This window comes from Dasypus novemcinctus, chromosome 7 (assembly GCF_030445035.2).
Source record: "Dasypus novemcinctus isolate mDasNov1 chromosome 7, mDasNov1.1.hap2, whole genome shotgun sequence".
Lineage (NCBI taxonomy): Eukaryota > Metazoa > Chordata > Mammalia > Cingulata > Dasypodidae > Dasypus > Dasypus novemcinctus.
The window spans coordinates 18,907,051-18,926,495 of NC_080679.1; the positions used below are offsets into that span (position 1 = coordinate 18,907,051).

At 37.4% G+C, this 19,445-nt stretch overlaps 1 protein-coding gene across 13 annotated transcripts in view; it reads left to right on the forward strand.

Annotated features, from left to right (window-relative positions):
• DOCK10 (dedicator of cytokinesis 10) overlaps positions 1–19,445 on the forward strand; it is a 281,603-nt gene that overhangs the window by 144,951 nt on the left and 117,207 nt on the right. For all 13 annotated transcript variants that reach the window (XM_071216098.1, XM_058300030.2, XM_058300032.1 and 10 more), the window contains exon 4: positions 15,956–16,038. In XM_071216098.1, coding sequence (XP_071072199.1) covers positions 15,956–16,038 — 83 coding nt within the window. The remainder of the gene's footprint in view (positions 1–15,955; positions 16,039–19,445) is intronic.

Below are 19,445 nucleotides of genomic sequence, written 5' to 3' on the forward strand. Positions count from 1 at the left end.
GCTCAGCCAGGTAATTGTGCCCAGCTGTTTGGTCAAACAAGCACTGGGCTAATTGTAATACACAGACATTTATGGACTTTAGTCATAAGTGACATTACTGCATAGATAGCTGATTACATCTACATCAGTCAGATTGCCATCAGCAATGAGTGATGGCTTATCCGATCAGTTGAATGCCTTAAAAGGGAAAATGATTTCCACATTCAGAGAGAATTTCCCAGCTCATCTTTGGACAGCCAGTGTCTCCTGGAAACTCATCAAGGACCTTCATTGGACCTTCACTGGAGCCCAGGTTTGCAGCCTGCTTGTGGAACCTGGACTTGTGCATCCCCATGGTCACGTGAGAGACTCTTATAAAATCGTATACTATTGGCAGATATCTTCTGTTGATTGTTTCCTTTGAGAACCCTGACTAATGCATAAGCAATACTGCAACATATAGACTTTACTTCCATACCATCAGTGCAGTATTTTGTTTTGTTCAATTCAAGAATGCATATGCTCAAAAAAGAAAAAGAATCACCAAAGCTGAAAGCTGACTCTTTGAAATGATTGACCTGTAAAGATTTATCAAATATCAAAGAGAGAGAGAGAAGACAGAGAAAATGCCCAAATAAACAGTATCAGAAGGAAACAGAAGAAATCATATATATCCTGTAAATGTTAAAAAGATGATCAAAATATATCTGAACAACTTGACACAGATAAACTTGAAAATTAGGTAAAATGAACAATTTCCTTAAAAAATACAACATACTAGAAATATGTCTTAGAAAACATTGGATCCATGTCTTTAAGATTTAAAATCTTCCCACAAAAACCTCCAGCGAATGACTTCATCAGTGAATTCCCTTGGACATTTAGGAAGAGATAATATCAATAGAAATAGAAAAAACACTCCATAACTCATTTTAGTTGTTCAGCATCACCTCAACAGCAAAACCCAACAAGGGCATTAAAGGAAAAAATATCACTTTCATGATTATTAATTATAAAATTCAAACTAAAATCTTAGGTCAACATTTTTAGTGATTATATATAAAAGCTAATATATCATGACCAAATTGAGCTCATTTCAGGAATGCAAGTTGTCAGAATAAGAATATCCTATGATCATCTCAATATATGCAGAAAAATCATTTGATAAAATTCAGTACCCATTCATGAGGAACACCTTCAGCAAATGAGTACTAGGAAAGAACTTCCTTAATGTTATAAAAGTTATGTACAAAATCCTACAGACAATACTTTACTGGAGGTCTGTTGAAGATCGAATCATGCCCCTCCATGCCAAAGGCATATTCTGGTCCCAACCCCTAGTTCTGTGTATGTGGACCCATTGTAAATATGACCTTTGAAGATGTTCTCCAGTTAAGGTGTGGCCTACCTAAATCAGATTGGGCTTTAAACCAGATTACTGGAGTCCTTCATAAGCAGAATGAAATTCGGACAGAGAGAGAAGCCATGAGAAACAACCAGAAGCTGGAAGCCCATGGATCCTGTTAGAGAAAGAAGAAGATGCTGCCATGTGCACTGCCATGTGATGGAAAATCCAAGGAACTCCAAAGATTGCTGCCCAGCCAGACAGTACAACCTGGGAGGAAGCCAGCCTTCCAGCCTCCGAAAGCCAATACATTCTCATTGTTTAAGCTAACACATTAGTATGGCATTTGTATATAGCCAGGAAACTAAATTAAGGTCCTAGCCAGTGTAGTAAGGAGAGAAAAAATTATGAGATTTGAAAGCAGGAAACAGAACTGTCATTATTTACAAACCTCATGATTGGTAAAATATTTTCTAGTAATAAACCATAAGAATTTTTTTTTAAGATTTATTTTATTACTATCCCCTTCCCCTTCCCCCCCACCCCGCCCCAGTTGTCTGTTCTCTGTGTCCATTTGCTGCATGTTCTTTTTTGTCTGCTTCTGTTGTCAGCGGCACGGGAATCTGTGTTTATTTTTGTTGTTGTTGTTGTTGTTGTGTCATCTTGCTGCATCAGCTCTCCATGTGGGCGGCTCCATTCCTGGGCAGGCTGCACTTTCTTTCGTGCTGGGCGGCTCTCCTTATGGGGCGCACTCATTGTGCGTGGGGCTCCCTTATGTGGGGGACACCCCTGCGTGGCAGGGCACTCCTTGTGCGCATCAGCACTGTGCATGGGCCAGCTCCACACAGGTCAAGGAGGCCCAAGGTTTGAACCGCAGACCTCCCATGTGGTAGAAGGATGCCCTAACCACTGGGCCAAGTCTGCTTCCCCAAACTGTTAGAATTCATAAGTGAATTTAGCAAGGTCCCCAAATCCAAGGTCAAAACAAACAAAAAAAGTCATATTTCTATTATACTGGTAACAATTAGAAAATGAACTTTAAAAATAAGAAACCAAAAAATTAAAATAAAAAAAAAGAATCTGGAAACAAGGTATCATTTTCAATAGTTTCAAAGAACAGCAAACACATAGGACTAAATCTAACAAAAGATGTACAAGCCATCTACATAGAAAACTACAAAGCACTACTGAGATTAATTGAAGAACTAAATAAATGTTCATGGAGTAGAAAACTCAATTTTGTAAACATGTCAATTCTCTCCCAAATTCATCTACAGTTTCATTGTGATCCTAATATAAATCTCAGCAGGACTAAGTGTGTGTATGTGTGCAAATTGAAAAGCGGATTCAAAATATGTATGGAAATTATGCCTCCTCATTTTATTGTCTTGCATGCCTAGAGATAAGGCCAATCAGCCCAAATCCTAAATTGCAGGACAAATTCAGAACCCCCAACTCTGGATCCAAATAAGATTTCAAATTTATTTTCCCATGGAGAAGAATGGCCTGAGAAGCAAAGCAGTACAACCCTGGAGACATCTGAGGACTGTGGTAGGATTCTTGGGGAGTCTTTAGTTTTGTCTATACTTTCACGGACTTTCAGCAATCCACATTGATCCCTGTATTTCTATAAATCTCTGACAACTTCAGCTGAGAATGGATTGACCACAAAATTTGCCTTTCTCTTGATAATTTTCCTGGGGAGAAATTTCTCTCTTTGTTCCTGCCTTTTCCGCTAGATTCCAGGTATCTGCCAATTTTTAAGTTTCATAGCCACATAAGCAGAACATTTGTTTAGCATTCAGCCCTCTTTTGCAGCATAAGTGAGTCTTCTTGTCCTGTTTTTCTCAAATGGGTGGATTTAAAGTAGAAAAGAAAAAAAAAGGAGGAGGAAGCCTGGAAAGAAACTATTTTATTCCCCAATAGACTTTCATTGTCACTGGCAATGAAAACCCTGCAAAAAGTCTCAAAGGAGAGTATGCTTGTTTTTAAGGACAAAGATAAGGTAAAATGGGAAGAAGAAAAACCCTGGTTACAATTATGTGATGATAATGAGACATAAATAGGCCTGGAGACAGTCTACAAAAAGAAAGAGGGTTACCAGAGAGCCCAGGTAAGACTGAAAAATAACCCCAGAGAATTACACTGGCAAAAAGTCGTGGCCCCAATTGATAATAACAGTTAACCTAGACTTCAGCTCCTACACTCTGGTTTATTGGACTTACCCCACTCAGCTAACAGAGTTGAAGAATGTCAACCACCACACCATGGAGCCAAGAGTGCCTAAAACTGAAAGCAGGAGGATTGCATCCAGCATCCATGTGGAATCTAAGCCCCCTCTTGACATAGATGTGGAATGGACGCAACCAACCCAAGGTCCACAGGAAGGAGGAATACAGTAAGGATTAGAGTGGACTTACTGATATTCTATTCATGAACTATTGTGGTTAGTAATCAAGAAAATGTGGCATTGATGTGGAAAAAGTGGCCATGGTGGCTGCTGGGTGTGGGGAATGGGAGGAATAGATGAGATGTGGAGGCATTTTTGGGACTTGGTGTTGTCCTGGGTGGTGCTGCAGGGACAATTACCAGACATTGTAGATCCTCCCATGGCCCACCGGATGGAATGTGGGAGAGTATGGGCTATGACGTGGACCATTGACCATGAGGTGCAGCGATGCCCAGAGATGTACTCACCAAATGCAATGGATGTGTCATGATGATGGGAGAGAGTGTTGCTGTGGGGGGAGTGGTGGGTGGGGGTGGTGGGGGTGAATGGGAACCTCATTTTTTTAATGTAATATTTTTTAAAAATGAATTAAAAAATAAAAATAAAAAGCATGCTGGGATATTTGACATGACTGCTTTAATAGGAATGTGTTCAGTTTGGCATGAAAATAAATGGCTCAGAAAGAAGTCAGTGAAAAGAGAAAAAAATAACAGTTAATCTTTATTGACTACTTGCTTTATAATAATAGTCAAGAATGCTCACATACTCTTTACTTTATATGCAGTAACTTCAAAGTTGTTTCATCATCATCATTCACCATCACCACCTTTTAATGATGAGGAAACTAATTCATAGAAAAAGTAAAAAAACTTGTCCAGCATCACACAGATAAAAAAAGACAGAGCCAGCCTCAGGGTCGATGCTGAACCGCTGGAACTTAACTGGTCTGCTAACTGCCAATTAGGTGCTTTGCTATAACTGCCCCCTGTAAGGAACACTTGCCCCAGTCTTTGTGCTGACAACCCCAAGGTGGTTTCTGTCCAGGTGAATCCATGCGTGAAGTCAGTGAACCATACTTTGAGACGTATTGGCTGGATTTCTGAAACCAGATTAAACCAGTGCTGAAATGAATTCCCTAAAATTTGGATATTGTAGAGACATATTTCCCTTAGAGTGACTGTTGCTTTAAGCTACCTTAGGTCCACCTTGTGCTAACATGTCCTGTGGCTCCCCACGAGGTGGCGAGGACAAATGCCATGGTTGCTAGGCAGCAGGCTGGCAAGAATGGAGTGGAAACACATCCAGCTCAATACAAATTTAGAGTTGTCTCTCACTTCATTCTACATAGACAATGCTTGGCCTTTTGTGAAAGTCAATGGACTTCTTTGTCTTTTTAATCTTGAAGGACTTAATATTTTTAATGGGAGTTAAATAAAACAAACAGTCCCTCCCCTTTCTGTTTTAACGGTTATTAATTCTGTTCCCTAATTATTAAATCTAAGGGTAAACATTTTCCCACACAAGAGCATAGGCTTACTGTAGCCCTCTAAAACACGTTAACAGTTATTCTAACATCAAGCCACAGATGAGCAAAATTGCACATACATATGTATTTTTTAACATTGTGGTATAGGTATTACTACCTCATTTTACCACCGAGGAAACAGGTTCTGAATGATAAATTTAGTTGTTCAATTCACACAGAGAAAGAATTAGGCCTCTTATCTCTTGACCTCTTGCTGCTAGTGCTGTCCACGGTGTTCTTCCCACTGGGAGGTGATCCTTTGATACGTTCCCTTAAACCATGCACTTAATAGCCTGACTTGATGAGGGTATTTCCATAGTTCACAAGGGAAATGTTCCTCCTTTTGGCAAACTTATATACCTCAGTTTCTCCATCTTTTGATTGAGCAGTTAATAATTTCAATGCTGTGTTTCTGAAAAATATAGCAATGGTATGAAAACATGTGGAAAATATGTTATTGGAGAACATTGTCTTTATCTGAACCCCATAAGGGGCATAAAACCAACATCTATAACCCATAAAAATATCAAACATTGGCAAGGTAAAACTAGCACTACTCCCTCTGACCAGGAGGGGAGTGAAATTAAAGGAATCTATAAATAATTTCATAAGCAAAACGTCTATAGCAACATATTCATTTTAATACACAGGAGGATAATAGAAAACTGGAATCTCAGCATCCTAATTAAATCTAAGGTCTTGGTTTGGTCTCTCTTAACAAAAGAAGATAAAAAGGATACAGTGGCTCAAGAGGAAACAAGGGTCCAGGGACCACTTCAACTGAATTGCTGAAATAGTGCTAAGACAGCAAGTTACTCTACCCACAAAGCTCTCTGCGATTTCTGGAAATCAACCCAGAAGCTAGAGAAGAATATTGAAGCTAGAGGAGAAAGCAATGAATTCGGGAACCAGATCTCACTTTGGTCAAGCTGTAAAACATTCAGGAACTTAAGAGTTCTGGAAACAATACTAAAATAGTATAAGCAAATAGCTATATTTGTAGATATCTGCACAGATCTATGTATATCTATATCTATCTCTATCTCTATCTATCTATCTATATATAGGCAAACATGCACACACACACACACACTCATTATGTACTGCCCTCGTCCAGACAGTTGTTATATTACTGGGACAAGAAAAAGCTCAGATTTTAAGCACAGGTTCTGACCAGAAGTAGTGAAATTCTCCTGGAGAGAATAATGAAAACATGACACAGGACTGAATGGAAAATATAAACTGGAATTAAAGCAAATAGACTAAACGTTGCTGAAATCTCTAGGCTTCCATAGAAGATTCTTTCTAAAACCTAGCAGAGTTCATGATTGAGCATAAAAAAGTTCACATGGGCACAGAATGTTCTACAGAAGATCAAGTCTGATGATGTTCATAAGTGTTGCTCGCAAGCACACACGTGCACATTTACATACTACACACACATTCTCGGACTCTTTAATTTCCTGTCTTGCAAGAAAAAATGGCAGGAAGTATTTACCACATTTGTTTGACCACAGAGAATTTCCGTCTGTTTTTCCCCAAGTATCTTGAGAAACACCTTTGAGAAATGTTGATATAAATTCGGATCCATTAAGGCAATCAGGAGCTTGGGGCACAACACAACTCGAGTAAAACAACATCAGCTATTAGGTGATTTCATTAGGGCAGGTGCTCATAAAGAAAAAGGGAACATTCAAAACACAAAGAGAGCAAATAAATTGTATGTTTCATGACCCAAACCTGTATTCTTAATCGTTGTTATTAGTATAAAAAAATGTCTACCTTTTTCAGGGTTTTTTAACTCCTTACAATACTAGACAATCCCAGACAAACTTCAGGGATGGCTGTTCAGTGAATTAATCTTCATACAAAAGATTAAAAGTATAAATAAGGTTAATTTCAAAGTTTGAAGTAAAGAATAATGATCATAAATGTCAGCATATCGCCTTTTTCCAGCCCTTAAGTTTTCCTCCCAACCCTCTACCTACTTAACAGATTATTCTCATTTTAGACCTATGCATAGGTGTGAATTCAGTGGCATAAAGAAGTTGCTCTTTTAGGTAGATACAGAATCTGCTACTCCCAATGCAGTTGGATAGAATTAATTACTACATCTTTACAAAGGGTTAAATGCTTTATGTAGAAAGTTCTTCTCCTACTGATTTACTGTTACTATGGATCACATTGTATTAAAAGTCAAAGTTAATGCAATAAAGGGTGTCAACCATTGGATGAAAGGTTGGACTGGGTTCATTACTCAACATTTATCATTTACGAAGCTGATGATAACCCTTGGGTGTAGCACCGAGCTCACCACCAGGCCTTCAGTAACAGTCCTGAAAGATTATTTGCAAAATAATCTGACAAGTGCTTCAAAGCCACCCCTGGAATATTACTTTGAGATAGAGAAACAAGGGCAGGGTGCCCTGTTAGAAGAAACAATTACTGAAGGTAAACTGGAGAATGGATTGGTTTGCATGAGGATGTAAGTCTAAAGAAAACGTGGACAGATTGGCAACTATTTGTTTCAGTAGCCCAAGTGGGTTGGTCACAGAGACCTATCGTAATGTATCAGTGTGCTCCTGGTGACAGTGAAGTGCTTTTAAAGGAATAGAATTGACAGGAATCCATGGTTGATAGTTGTGCCATTAATTTAAATAAGGTACCTGAAGAAAGTTTAGATTGCTGGAGCAGGGATAGATGAAGCAGATAACTTCAGCTTCTAACATGCAGAAATAAGATTACACACACACAAAAAAGTAATAAAATAATAAAACTAAATTAAAAAAAAAAAACCAACATGCAGAGGTATCCAAGAAAGAGAAAAACACAGACACTGGAACCCAGGGAGAGGGTGTAGGCAGTTGCTCTGGATTGGAAAGTTGAAGCTTTAGGCCTGGAGGAGCTCATTTAGGGAAACCATGAAGGCTGAAGCAGAGAAGGCAAGTTCCTGAATCACACCCCCATTTAAGGGACTGGGAAACAGGTCTCTGCAGAAGAAGTGGAAATGAGTGGGAAGAAGTCAGAAGAGAATCAGGAGAAATTGGTTTCTCAGACTCAAAGAAGGAGGATCAACAAGGCAAGAGAGTGGGAGCTGTCAATGGAATAAAATACAAAAAAAGAGTCAAGGTGAGGGTCATTGGATTTGGGAATTCCAAGTTATTGGTGGTCATTTTTTTTTTCAAAGGTTTATTTATTTCGCTCCCCTTCCCCTCCCCACCCGCCCCAGTTGTCTGCTCTCTGGGTCCATTCATTGTGTGTTCTTCTGTGTCTGCTTCTATCCATTGAGCCAAGTCTGCTTCCCCATTGGTGGTCTTTACCAGAGCAGTTTCAGAAGCTGTGGACACAACCATTTTACAGTGGGTTAAACCCTGAAGAGATGTGGGATGTGTTGTCTATCAAATATGGCATAGTTAGTGTGCTGTTACTCTTTTCCTACAAAGTGCTTTGAGAACAAACCCAATATAAATGTCAGAACCTTGTATGTAGAATACCCTATGCACACCAGAGTTAAAAATAGTTCAGTAGGCTGTTTATTGACCTTTAAATGATATACCAAAACATTGAAAGAAGCAAAATTTCGTGTACATGAAAACATATGATCCATTGAATGCAATATTGAAAATGAAATTTCTTCCTCTTCATTAGCTGTCTTTTCCATCATTTGGACTCCCACAAATGGCATTCTACTAATTCAAGAGAAAATTGTGAATTTTTAAGGTAGATACCACATCATGTGGGAAATAAATGAAATGTTAAGCAAATTTAGACATAGTGAAGAAAATTACAGCAGGGCTTCAGCCATGATTCTAAATGTACTTCACACTGTCCATTTTTGTTAACTAAAAGAAATTCACTAAATCAAATGAAAACACAGGGAATTTCATTGTTTACTTTTATAGTAAAGTAATTTTGCATGCTTTGAATGTAATTTTGGACTGCTTATTCTGTACATTGGTTAAGAAGCCATCCTGTTAACTAAAATGCTTTTGTTCAGTGCACTTTATACAAATTGTTTGGATCTCATACGTAGAATAATGTGCCCTGAAAGTCACCCAGAAATAAGAACAAGGCTTTCAGTAAATGATTCTGAGTGTTTTGCATGTATAAATAAATTAAGTAAAAATGAATGCTGTTTTCTGATTCTGAGTCATTGGGTAGCAAATGAATGATTCTAATGCATCCTTTTACTTGAGACTGGAGCACAGCAATCATGGTGTTTCGTATTCTAAAACTAATTTCTAGCTATGCTATCATACCGGAGCTACATGAACAATTTAAATCCCTAGAGTACATTCAGAAACATACAACTATAAACGTTCCCCCATTAAGAAAAGTCATAGTCTTTTCCTGGTAAAATTGTGTCAATGAAAAGGATTTGGGCTGTTTTGTTTCTTTCGTGTGAGGGGTTTTTTTTTTTTAGTATTTTGTTTGTTTTGAAGAACAAGGCTCTTAATTCACTACTGAAGGTCTTATTAGAGAGGTTAAGAGACTTCCCATTTTGAATATGCTTTTTAAAAGATAATTTTATAATAGACTATCATGATGATTTGGGGACTTCGAAAATTTAATGGAAAAGTGAAGGCATCATAATCTTTTATTGTCCTGTATTTGGCCTAGTCTTACTGATATGTAATGATTTTATTCCTGTATGGGTAGCCTGTTTTATTACACTAAAAGTATAACATAAAGGTAATAAACACACTAAAGTTGATTAAGGTAAATTCAAATGCATTTTTTAGTGGCATTTGGATAAAATATATCTGGAAAAAAGCTGATAAACAAAGTCAAAAACAAAATGGCTGTGTGTTTCTCAATAACAACACTAAGGAAATTTGTTTTCTCTTTACAAGATCCTGAGAAAAATAATCTTGTCTCCAAATATGAATAACTTCCAATTCTAAATTGGCTTCCCCATCTGCACAATAAAAATCATCCTGTGATGTTTGGCAGTAAGTGAATGAATACACAGATATAGAAGTCAGAGACCTGGAGTGTAAGAATAAAAAGGAACCCATTTTAAGTTTGAACCTAAAATTTTGATTGCATTGGATTATAACTTAGATTTTATATCTTACATGTGAAGAAGGTTTAGATCATAATATTACCAAGGTTATTTAGTACCATCTATTATTCATGTCCTGACAAATTCCTTGTGCGATTTAGCTTGGAAATTAGATTATCTATTCCAAGGTCAGGGACAGGTGTGCCTTTATGAAAGTCTAATTTTGCAGTTTATTCAGCCGCTTTAATAGAATACATTTTGAAAATACAAACCAAATATTGTGGTTCACTTTCAATTTAGAATCAACAAAGCTATTGAAATGACAATTTAAGCTACCCCCTAATTCAGAGTAATAAAATAGTTTAAAAATGATTTCCACTTGTGGTTGACATCTTACAGGACATTCTGTTTTTCATTGTACATGCATACTTACATACATAGTAACACAATCTAATATCAAGTGATATTTTTAAAAATCACCCTCAGAATCCATTAAGGAAGACTACATCATGGTTTCTGAAACTGCATCATACCTATAGTTATTACATCATTTATTTTGTCCAAACTCATTATTTTTGCTTTTCCCTGAAGACTGTGATATAAGTTTTTTAAATCATTAACTGTTCAACTTGTTGTCAGAGAGCAGAAGTTAATTACTGCGTTTTAAAGGAACACAAAATGTGATCCAATTGAAGAAAAATATGTTCAATGCTTTTTCTCTGAAATGTCTAGGAATAGGGTGACCAATGTCTACTTTGTGGGAATATCCTCTTGTTCTACCTGTTAGCCTAGATAACAGGGTCTCCTTTCACTCTCAAGTATCTTAGATTAGACGATAAATTATCTAGCCACCCTTTCAATAATGATCTGCCAAAATTCACTTAATCTCATGACGCCACATTTTCAACATTTATATAATAGCCATTATTATATCTAAACTTTATAAAGAATATCATGAATATGAAAATTACCACCATCATTTTACAAAAACAGAACTAAGCCCAGTAGTGACAAAGGGCCGATATGAACACCGTTTGTCATTGCATTAATCTCCCTGGCAAGAAAGTGCTAGTGTAATTATATCAACCACTATAGCCAGAAAGAAAAATAATTTTGCATCTAAAAAGCCATTTATTACCTGCTTATTACTCTGTAAGCAAAATCTAATAATCAGCCTCTTTAAGAGATGGACAAATTGCATTGTGAAACCCAAATTGAAGTATATAACACGATTTGGATTGATTCTGGTGGTTCTCTAAAGAGGAAGGGAAAGGAGAAAATTGAAATATTTTCTTTACACCACTTTAAGGTGTCCCTTAAAATTACCCTCTCTTCTTTGAAGTATTTAGATTTTCAGAACTTTGAAAAGGCCATTTTTAGTCATTTCTAAAGGAAAGGGGATATGGAATATTCACTCATTCAACAAGTAAATAAAACCCTCATGGAATCAATAAGTCCATTCAAAAGGCTGTGTCTAGGTAAGTTAAAACTGGAGTGTCATCTCAATTATAGGGTCGACTGTATGAAGCAAGGACACAGATGTTCTCAGTTCAAAGCAAACCAGCATGTCAGGGACCCAGCCACATTACCACTCCTGTGGAATGGTGAATTCTACCTGGTGAAGTGGCAGCATTTCTCCACCTGCCTCAGAACCACCTGTGGCACTTCCTAAAATGTAGATTCCTGGGTCCCCCTTTAGAGACTCTGACTCAGGGACTCTCTGGTGAGCCCCAGGAGGCTGTGTTTTAATTGGCAGCCTCAGGTGATTCCTGGGCACTGTACAGTTTAGGAAACATCCTAGTGGCATAAAACCCCTTAATCCTGTGGACAATGGCCGGATTTTGTTTTGTTTTGTTTTTGTATCCAAACACATCCAGGCTGAAGTGACAGGTACAAAGCGTAAACAACCTCTTGCAAAAATGTAGTAAATGAGTAAAATGTGAATCAGGGTGTCATTGTCTGGAAAAGTTAGCCAGCTCAGCAAGCTCTTGCTCAATATATGTAGTAGGCTTCACCTTTAAAGTCCACTGTAGCTGCCTCCATTTAAAAATGTATGAGGATTAGTATTTTGAAAGAGATGTCTGGGGCTAGGAAATCAGTAGAAGAAAATTGGAGACATTGTAACAAGCAGAGTTGTAGCTTCTAACTTTGAATTTGCAACAGATCATTCCAGCTTAGTTCTGGACAAAGAGAAGCTGTTGTCATAATTATAATAGTTCTTAATGATCTTCTTACAGTGCCTGGGTGGGTTGGAACAAAGAATAGAGAATAATTTTCTATGCGTAACATTTCCAAAATGCCATAATTATGTAGGAGAAACATTTATGTGTTTGTAAAATGCACTGACTTTTACAGAATCAGAGAAATCTCTGCTCCTCTTACGCCCACCACCAAATACATAAAACCTAGTAGATAAATTCAAAAATAATTTGATTAAAACAGAACTCTTTGATTATCAGAGCTAATGTACCTCTCCAAAACTCTAATTTTTATAAATCAAGAAAAACAAGTCATGTTTATCAACTATCGTGTCTATGAATTACTAAATCAAACTTCTGGGAAATTTGATTTTTTTAAGTATTTATTAAGTGTTTGCTCTATACCAGGTGCTTTACAGGAATTATTTAATCCTAGTGAAGTGTTATTTTTTAGACATTTAAGAAAATTTAGAGATATTGTTATTGAGATCCCACAGCCAGTAGGTAGCAGAATCAAAATTCAAAACCTGGCCTTCTGAATTCTAGAACAGAGACAGAAACATCATTCAAAACGTTTGGAATGATGGTCCAGATGTATTTTTTAAAATCTGCAATCATCAAATAATTCACAAGTTAGCTGAATATGTTTTTAGAGTCATACCTATCCAGTTTGAATCCTACTTCTACCACTTGTGGGATCTTGGGTAAAGTACTAAGCTTCTCCTTGCCTCAGTGATCTATATAATGGGAATAAAAAATGCTTAGAGAGTGCTTGTTAAAATTATATATAAAGACCCTAGTGATACTGTATCTGACAAGCCTGTCATTTAAAAAAGAAAAAGAAAAAGAAAAAAGAAAAACAAAGAGGTAGTTTTTTGCTTGTCTGCATTTCACTAATATAAGAAAGCACCACATTCATTTTTGGTCAGTAGATTCGGTTAAGCCTCTGGCATATCACCAATATCATGTGCAATATGCATGAGCATGCATATTTATCACATTTAGGCATGGATACCAACCATAGCAAGAAAGAGCAAGGAATAAGTCAATGCACCTGTGTCCTGTTAGAGCCTGCAGATCAGGAAGCTTAGAGATGGAATTCATGTGCCAGAAGAACTTATCTGGTCCTATATTCTGAATGTTTAATAGCTAAACCTGAGACTTAAGTAAGTAGAAAGACCGACTGGAAGTCAGTACCAGTCCCAAGACAAAAGTGAAGCCTTGTAGCTCTCAGTTCAGCTTCCATTTGGGCTTTGTTTATAAAGAATATGCATTGGTCTGGCAATTTATATCAAGAATCTGTAAAAAACTTCGGGCCATACATTCTACTTCCAAGACTCTATCCTAAGAAAATGAGCCACTCTCTTTGGGGGAGGATGGGAGAACCACATATATGAAGATACACCCTAAAACACTTTTTTCATTTACTACGGTTCAAAATGTGAAGGAGCCCTAGTAATTGCCGTTCTCACCTTTCCTGTAACTCTTTGTTCATGTCATTTTCTCTATAAGACTCACCCTAACTATTCTATTTAAATTGGCACTCTTTCCCCAGCTCCCTCCATCCTTCTTCCTTTGGTTATTTTTCCCATAGTACTTACCATTTTCTGATATATTATCATTCTATTTACTTATTTTGTGTTTACTGACCAGCTCTTCAAAAGAACTTAAGCTTTAAGAGGGCAGGAACCTTTGTCTTTTGCTCACTGTTGTGTCTCCATCACCTAGAAAAACTCCTGGCACATAGTACAGGCTCCATGATGTTTGTTGAACTAATGAATAAATTAATGACCTCTGAAACTAGGAGACTGGACTAGTAAATTAGAGTATGAGATTTTATTCTGCTTATTTATTTAAAGGGTCATAAAATTCAAAAATCAAATGTCAAAATCTCTAAAATATGCTGCTAAGTGAATAAGAAAGAATATTCAAGAGGAAATTAATAGTTAGAGGGTAGTCAGGAAAAACTATGAATCAGAAAAAATTGAAAGAGAGTGCATTCAGATACTAATAGTGGTTTTATACTTCTTCCACTTAAAAATATATTTTGTGCTATTTCACATCTTCAGCAAGTTATGTAGAAAGGAGAGAAAGTGAGAGAATGTGAGAAAGAACTATAATCACAAAAGTTCTTGAGATGCCATGGGCCCATGCCTGAATTCCTGACATCTTTATCTAAAATCAAATGGAACTTGTTAGCCAAGGAACATATTAAGGCTCAACTTTTTCTCCTGTTTTCAGAGACACGTTATTTGTAGAGTTGGCTCTGCAAGTTGATACATTCAATTTAAGTTAAATATTCCGAATGGGTCACTTTCTCCTTCTCCATCCATCTTGGTCTCTACAGGAGTCTCCACCCTCCCTTTACTTTTTCTTTACATTAGGGTTTTTTTCTTCTGTAGTTTATTTTAAACTCAACTTTCCTCCTGCACTCCCTGCCGCCATCCTCCTACTGCAAGTCTGTCTCAGTCCCACTCATTGTTTTTCCCTTAGTCCCCCGTTTGTGTGTGGGTACTACCCTGAACAAATAAATTTGTAGTGGCCAAAGAATTCAAAGTCCAAGAAAGCAGCGCGACTCAGAGCTCCTAGCCATGAGCATGAGCCCTGCACTCTCCCTCAACCTTTCTCTGTCACCCGCCGAGCCATTCTCTCCCTTCTTCCACTTCTACAGAGACAACTGCCAGAGCTTTCTGTGCCGCAGCAGTTCTGTACCTTGAATGATTACTCCCAAATAAAGGACTCCCTCACCTCTCCCCTTCGTGGTTACAAAGACAATCTCGGGTCTTTATTTCTCACAGTTCAGCAAATTATTGCTCTTCATTTTTCCCACTCATGTTAGAAGACAAGATATCTTGGTAGTTCCAGTATTAGCCTGTTCGATCCCCAGAATTATGTCATTTTAAAACTGCAAGGAGTTTTCAGAGCCACCTAGTGAAATCCCCATATGAATCCACAGTCAGTAGAGGCTGGGTATAGTGTAGGTATTTGGAAAATATTTGCTATCAGTAAATACTGTTAAATCTATCATTATGGATCAATGTAAGATAATTGTTTTGAGCTGTTAACCTTATTTTTAAGGTTTTTGTTCATTTTTGATTTGTGTATTTTTCTTAAATTTATGAATAATTGTGGAGAAGGCCATCCCTTGCAGACACTACTTATCAATTAGATGGAAAAACTAGTTTCACGCCGACAAGAGGGTGTTACTGAAAAAGGAAAGTATTACTTACTGAAGTAAGAATGAGAAGAAATGGGCTAAGAGTCTGACAAAGGGATTATGTGTAAATAAGAGCATTTCCACTACTGAGAACTATTAGTAATGGAAGGGTTGCCAAGGAAAGCTGAAGAATGACTGTACTTGAGGTTAGCAGCATATCCGGTATGATTCAGGGGGTGATTAAATTAGGCTTTTCTTGATGGAATAAAATGGAATAAATATGTTGAATGGATCCTCCTCCAAATACAGAAGTCTGGAAAAGGTTAAATTTTTATTTCATTGGAAAATGGACAATGATTATAAGGAGCCAAGCCCCTTACCAACGGTAAAACTGCTCACCTAGCCAACCCTGATGCCATCCTGGAAGTTATGAAGAACTGTACTCATGGTGTGTTTTGTCAGGAAAGCTGAGATTTCTTTAATAATAATTTCTTCTGTCATTTTTTTTTCTTTCAGGCTTGTAAATTTTATAGTTCCCAGTGGTATGTGGTAAACTACAAATATGAACAATATTCCGGAGACATTAGACAGTTACCCCGGTAAGAACCTGGAATGAGTACTTCTTGTCTGTTCTCATATATAAAATTTGTTCTCTGTTCAAGATCTGCCATTGGTTATGAATACATGTACATTGGCCTAGCCTCAGGGTGCATTTTGCTCAATTTGTAAGATAAGAGCCAAGAGAGAAGACTGTGTTCAACAATAGATAGTGTTCTATTCATGGTTTGGAGAGAGACATAAATATACTCTTACCTGATTTTTTGAACATTGTTTTAAAGTTAGGACTGTCATTCTTTTATTCTTTTGTGAGCCCTCCTTCCAATAGCAGGAAACAAAAGCCTTAGAAAAGTACAATTTCGACCAAAGAAGTTTTCTGACAGTATTTTGTACGTAGCATTCAGACTTGCTGTTTATTTCATGTATTTTCGTGCTGGGATATCAAAATGCCATGAAAATAAACAACCTCTGTATAATTGATATATGTCGAAGACAGCAATAAGGAAAAGAAACATCTTTTTATTCCTGAATCTCAGTAACATAAAGCCTTTGGGACAAGGCTTCTTATCCTTTTTTGTTCCATGGACCCCTCTGCCAGTCAGGTGAAAACCACAGACCCCTTACTAAGCCCACACTACACCGTGTATTTAATAAATGTATCACACCTGCACCAACACATCCCCACAAGAATAACGTGTTATTTGAATTTTCAGTTCAAGTTCACAGACCCCTTGTTAAGAACCCCTGCTTTAGGAGAAGGCAACTCTGTTCAACACTTGCTTCTAATGTCGCCACCACAGGGAAGCTCACTTGATTACGCAAACTAGAACAGTCATTTATTTAGTCTCTGTCACCCACAGAAATAAAAGACCCAGAGGCAGGGACTTTTCCCTGCAGAATCCAGGTAGGCCTAGAAGAGACCCTGGCACATCACAGATGTGCAATAGTTACTTTTATTGTATAAATAAAATGAATGGCAAATTTTTAAATACAGTATTCCTGGGTGGGATTGATATTGTTCAAATTCAAAGAACTGTCTTGAACTGGGATCTCCCAACACATTGGGAGGTCAAACATAAATGATGCAGATAATCCAGAAAAACACTTAAAATGATTGAGTGAAACCTCGAGATAACACATACTGGATCTAATTTTTGTAAGAGACATGTAGCTCAGAATTGGGCATCACTCTCCAAGATTTCCTATGCCACAGAAACAGCCCTGCTGTCATGTCTTGAATGCAGAATATAAAAGTGGGATTATGGCCTAGCTCTGAGAAGGTGGCACTTGAGCTCAGATCTGAGTGACAGAAGCTGCTGGTGCTCTGGTCTAGGGAAAAAGGCTCCAGGCAGAGCATGAAGGGTAAAGGCCCAAGGTAGGAAGCAAAGAGGACATTTGTGCAGAATGACAATCAGAGAGGTGGGAGCTAAGAACTGGAGGTGAGACTGGCCAGATTAAGCAATGGGAGTGGGCAAAAGAGCTTGCAGGCCCTAGAAAGGAGCTTGGATTATTCCAGTTGCAACAGGAAGCTTTGACAAGGTCTGGCCTACCTTTTTAAAAGATCTTGTGGACTCCTCTGTAGAGAATGGATTGCAGCCATGAGAATTGAAGGAAAGGAGGGCTGGAAGCCCTTTCTCTTGGAGTTGCACTACTGTGGGGAGGAAAATGATGTGCCTCCAAGACAGCGAATCTCTTTGCAAAACAGTGAATATACTGTTACCTGATCTGTGAACATTCCCCTAGTCCAGATCACTCCTAATAGATAACGTTTGGTCACTTCATCTTGGGATGGTCTTATCACTCCCTGGGCATCCGTGATCAATTATTGCATTTGACCGTCGGGGTGTTAGTCACACGCTTTTTGTAGGGACAATTGAAAACCAAAGCATTTTTCGTATCAAGACTTCCTCTTTCTGAAAATATTTCTGAGAAGTGGTTGCAGCTTAGAAACCATGTCCAAAAAGTTGGAAGACTACACTGTGCATAAAGCGAGAGAGTATAGAACACAGTATTTAGCTGCCCTTTTGAATACACATCTTCCCTAACATCTTTAGTCATCTGCCGCTTTAGTAGTTTTGTTCCCAAACGCTGCTTTCCTTTTCTTATATTTGCAATACCATAAAGAAACAATGTTAATAAAAGATTTCACATTCACAGTATTCTCCCTCTATTAAAACAATAGGGAAAGCACCTCTGGAAAGAAGAGCCTCTGGATAGCATTATCAAATTGGGATTTTCATAAAGCTCAACAGGAGTAATCTCATGAGTAGAAATGTGAAAGTAGTAGTTGTACAAGATATTGTTGGGAATTTCCCTTACTTAAAGTAAAGGAAGTAGAAATGGATACCAAGAAGGGGAAGAATAAGAAGCTTTAATGAACCATGTATATTCAAAATGAAACTCAGAAGTGCTAGAATATAATCCCCTAACATATCCCCTGGAATAAGGAAGACTTTAACACTGAATAGCAGACATTATTTTAATGATTTCACAAAGCTAAGAGCTCCTCCCTAAAGACTGCACATATTTAGGTCAATAGTGGAAACAGATAATTTACTTGGACTTTCTGAGGCTATTAGAAGTAAATCATTTCCATCCCTCCTGGAATAAAAGAATTATCCTTTGCTACCAGTCTAAACTGATCATTTCTTTTCATGGGTTGTTGAGACTTGTAATTATGGAAAAGAAAAAAAAAATTGTGCTTATCTCTCTCTTTTATTCTTTAGATTTAAAATTGTGTTACTACTGACTCTTGTTTTCCTCTTTTTTTTTTCTATTGACTCTCAAGGACTCCACATTTCCTTAAGTGTTCATAGGAACACTTCATAGGAAGTGTTCATAGGAAGATATTGGAAAGAGACATTATTTTTTACATTAGAATGTAAAAAGTGAAGCCTTCACACATTTTGGAATTAAAATCAGCATTGAACTTGTAGTTCCCAGGAAATAAAAGCTACCTGAAAATACATGATGCTACTGATTTCATTAATCCCTGGGTAAAATACAGAAATAAATGACATGCTAAAAAATTTTTTCCACAGTCGATTTGATATAGAAAAGACAATTTCATAGAATATATTTTAAGACTAAATACAAATAAAATGTGACCTGTTTTATGCAGGGATGACTTTGAACAAAATATATGCTTTTTAAATAAAAACAAACATGTCTTGGGTGTCAACAGTGAGCCAGCATGCACTCATTTAATACTCATAACCTTATTGAGTAGGTATTATCGCTGTTTTATAGAGGAAAGGGGCACTGAGAGAAAAAGTAACTTTTTTCAAACGTTGCAGCTAATAGCTGGTGGGACATTCAAGCATCTGGGTGTTCTTCTATAAATGCTAGAGATGAATTCAGTGTACAAATGAGAAATCAAAACTGCATATAAATCACGGTAATGTTTGGTTCAGACACCAGAAGATAAAGTCCCTGATGAGCTCTTTAT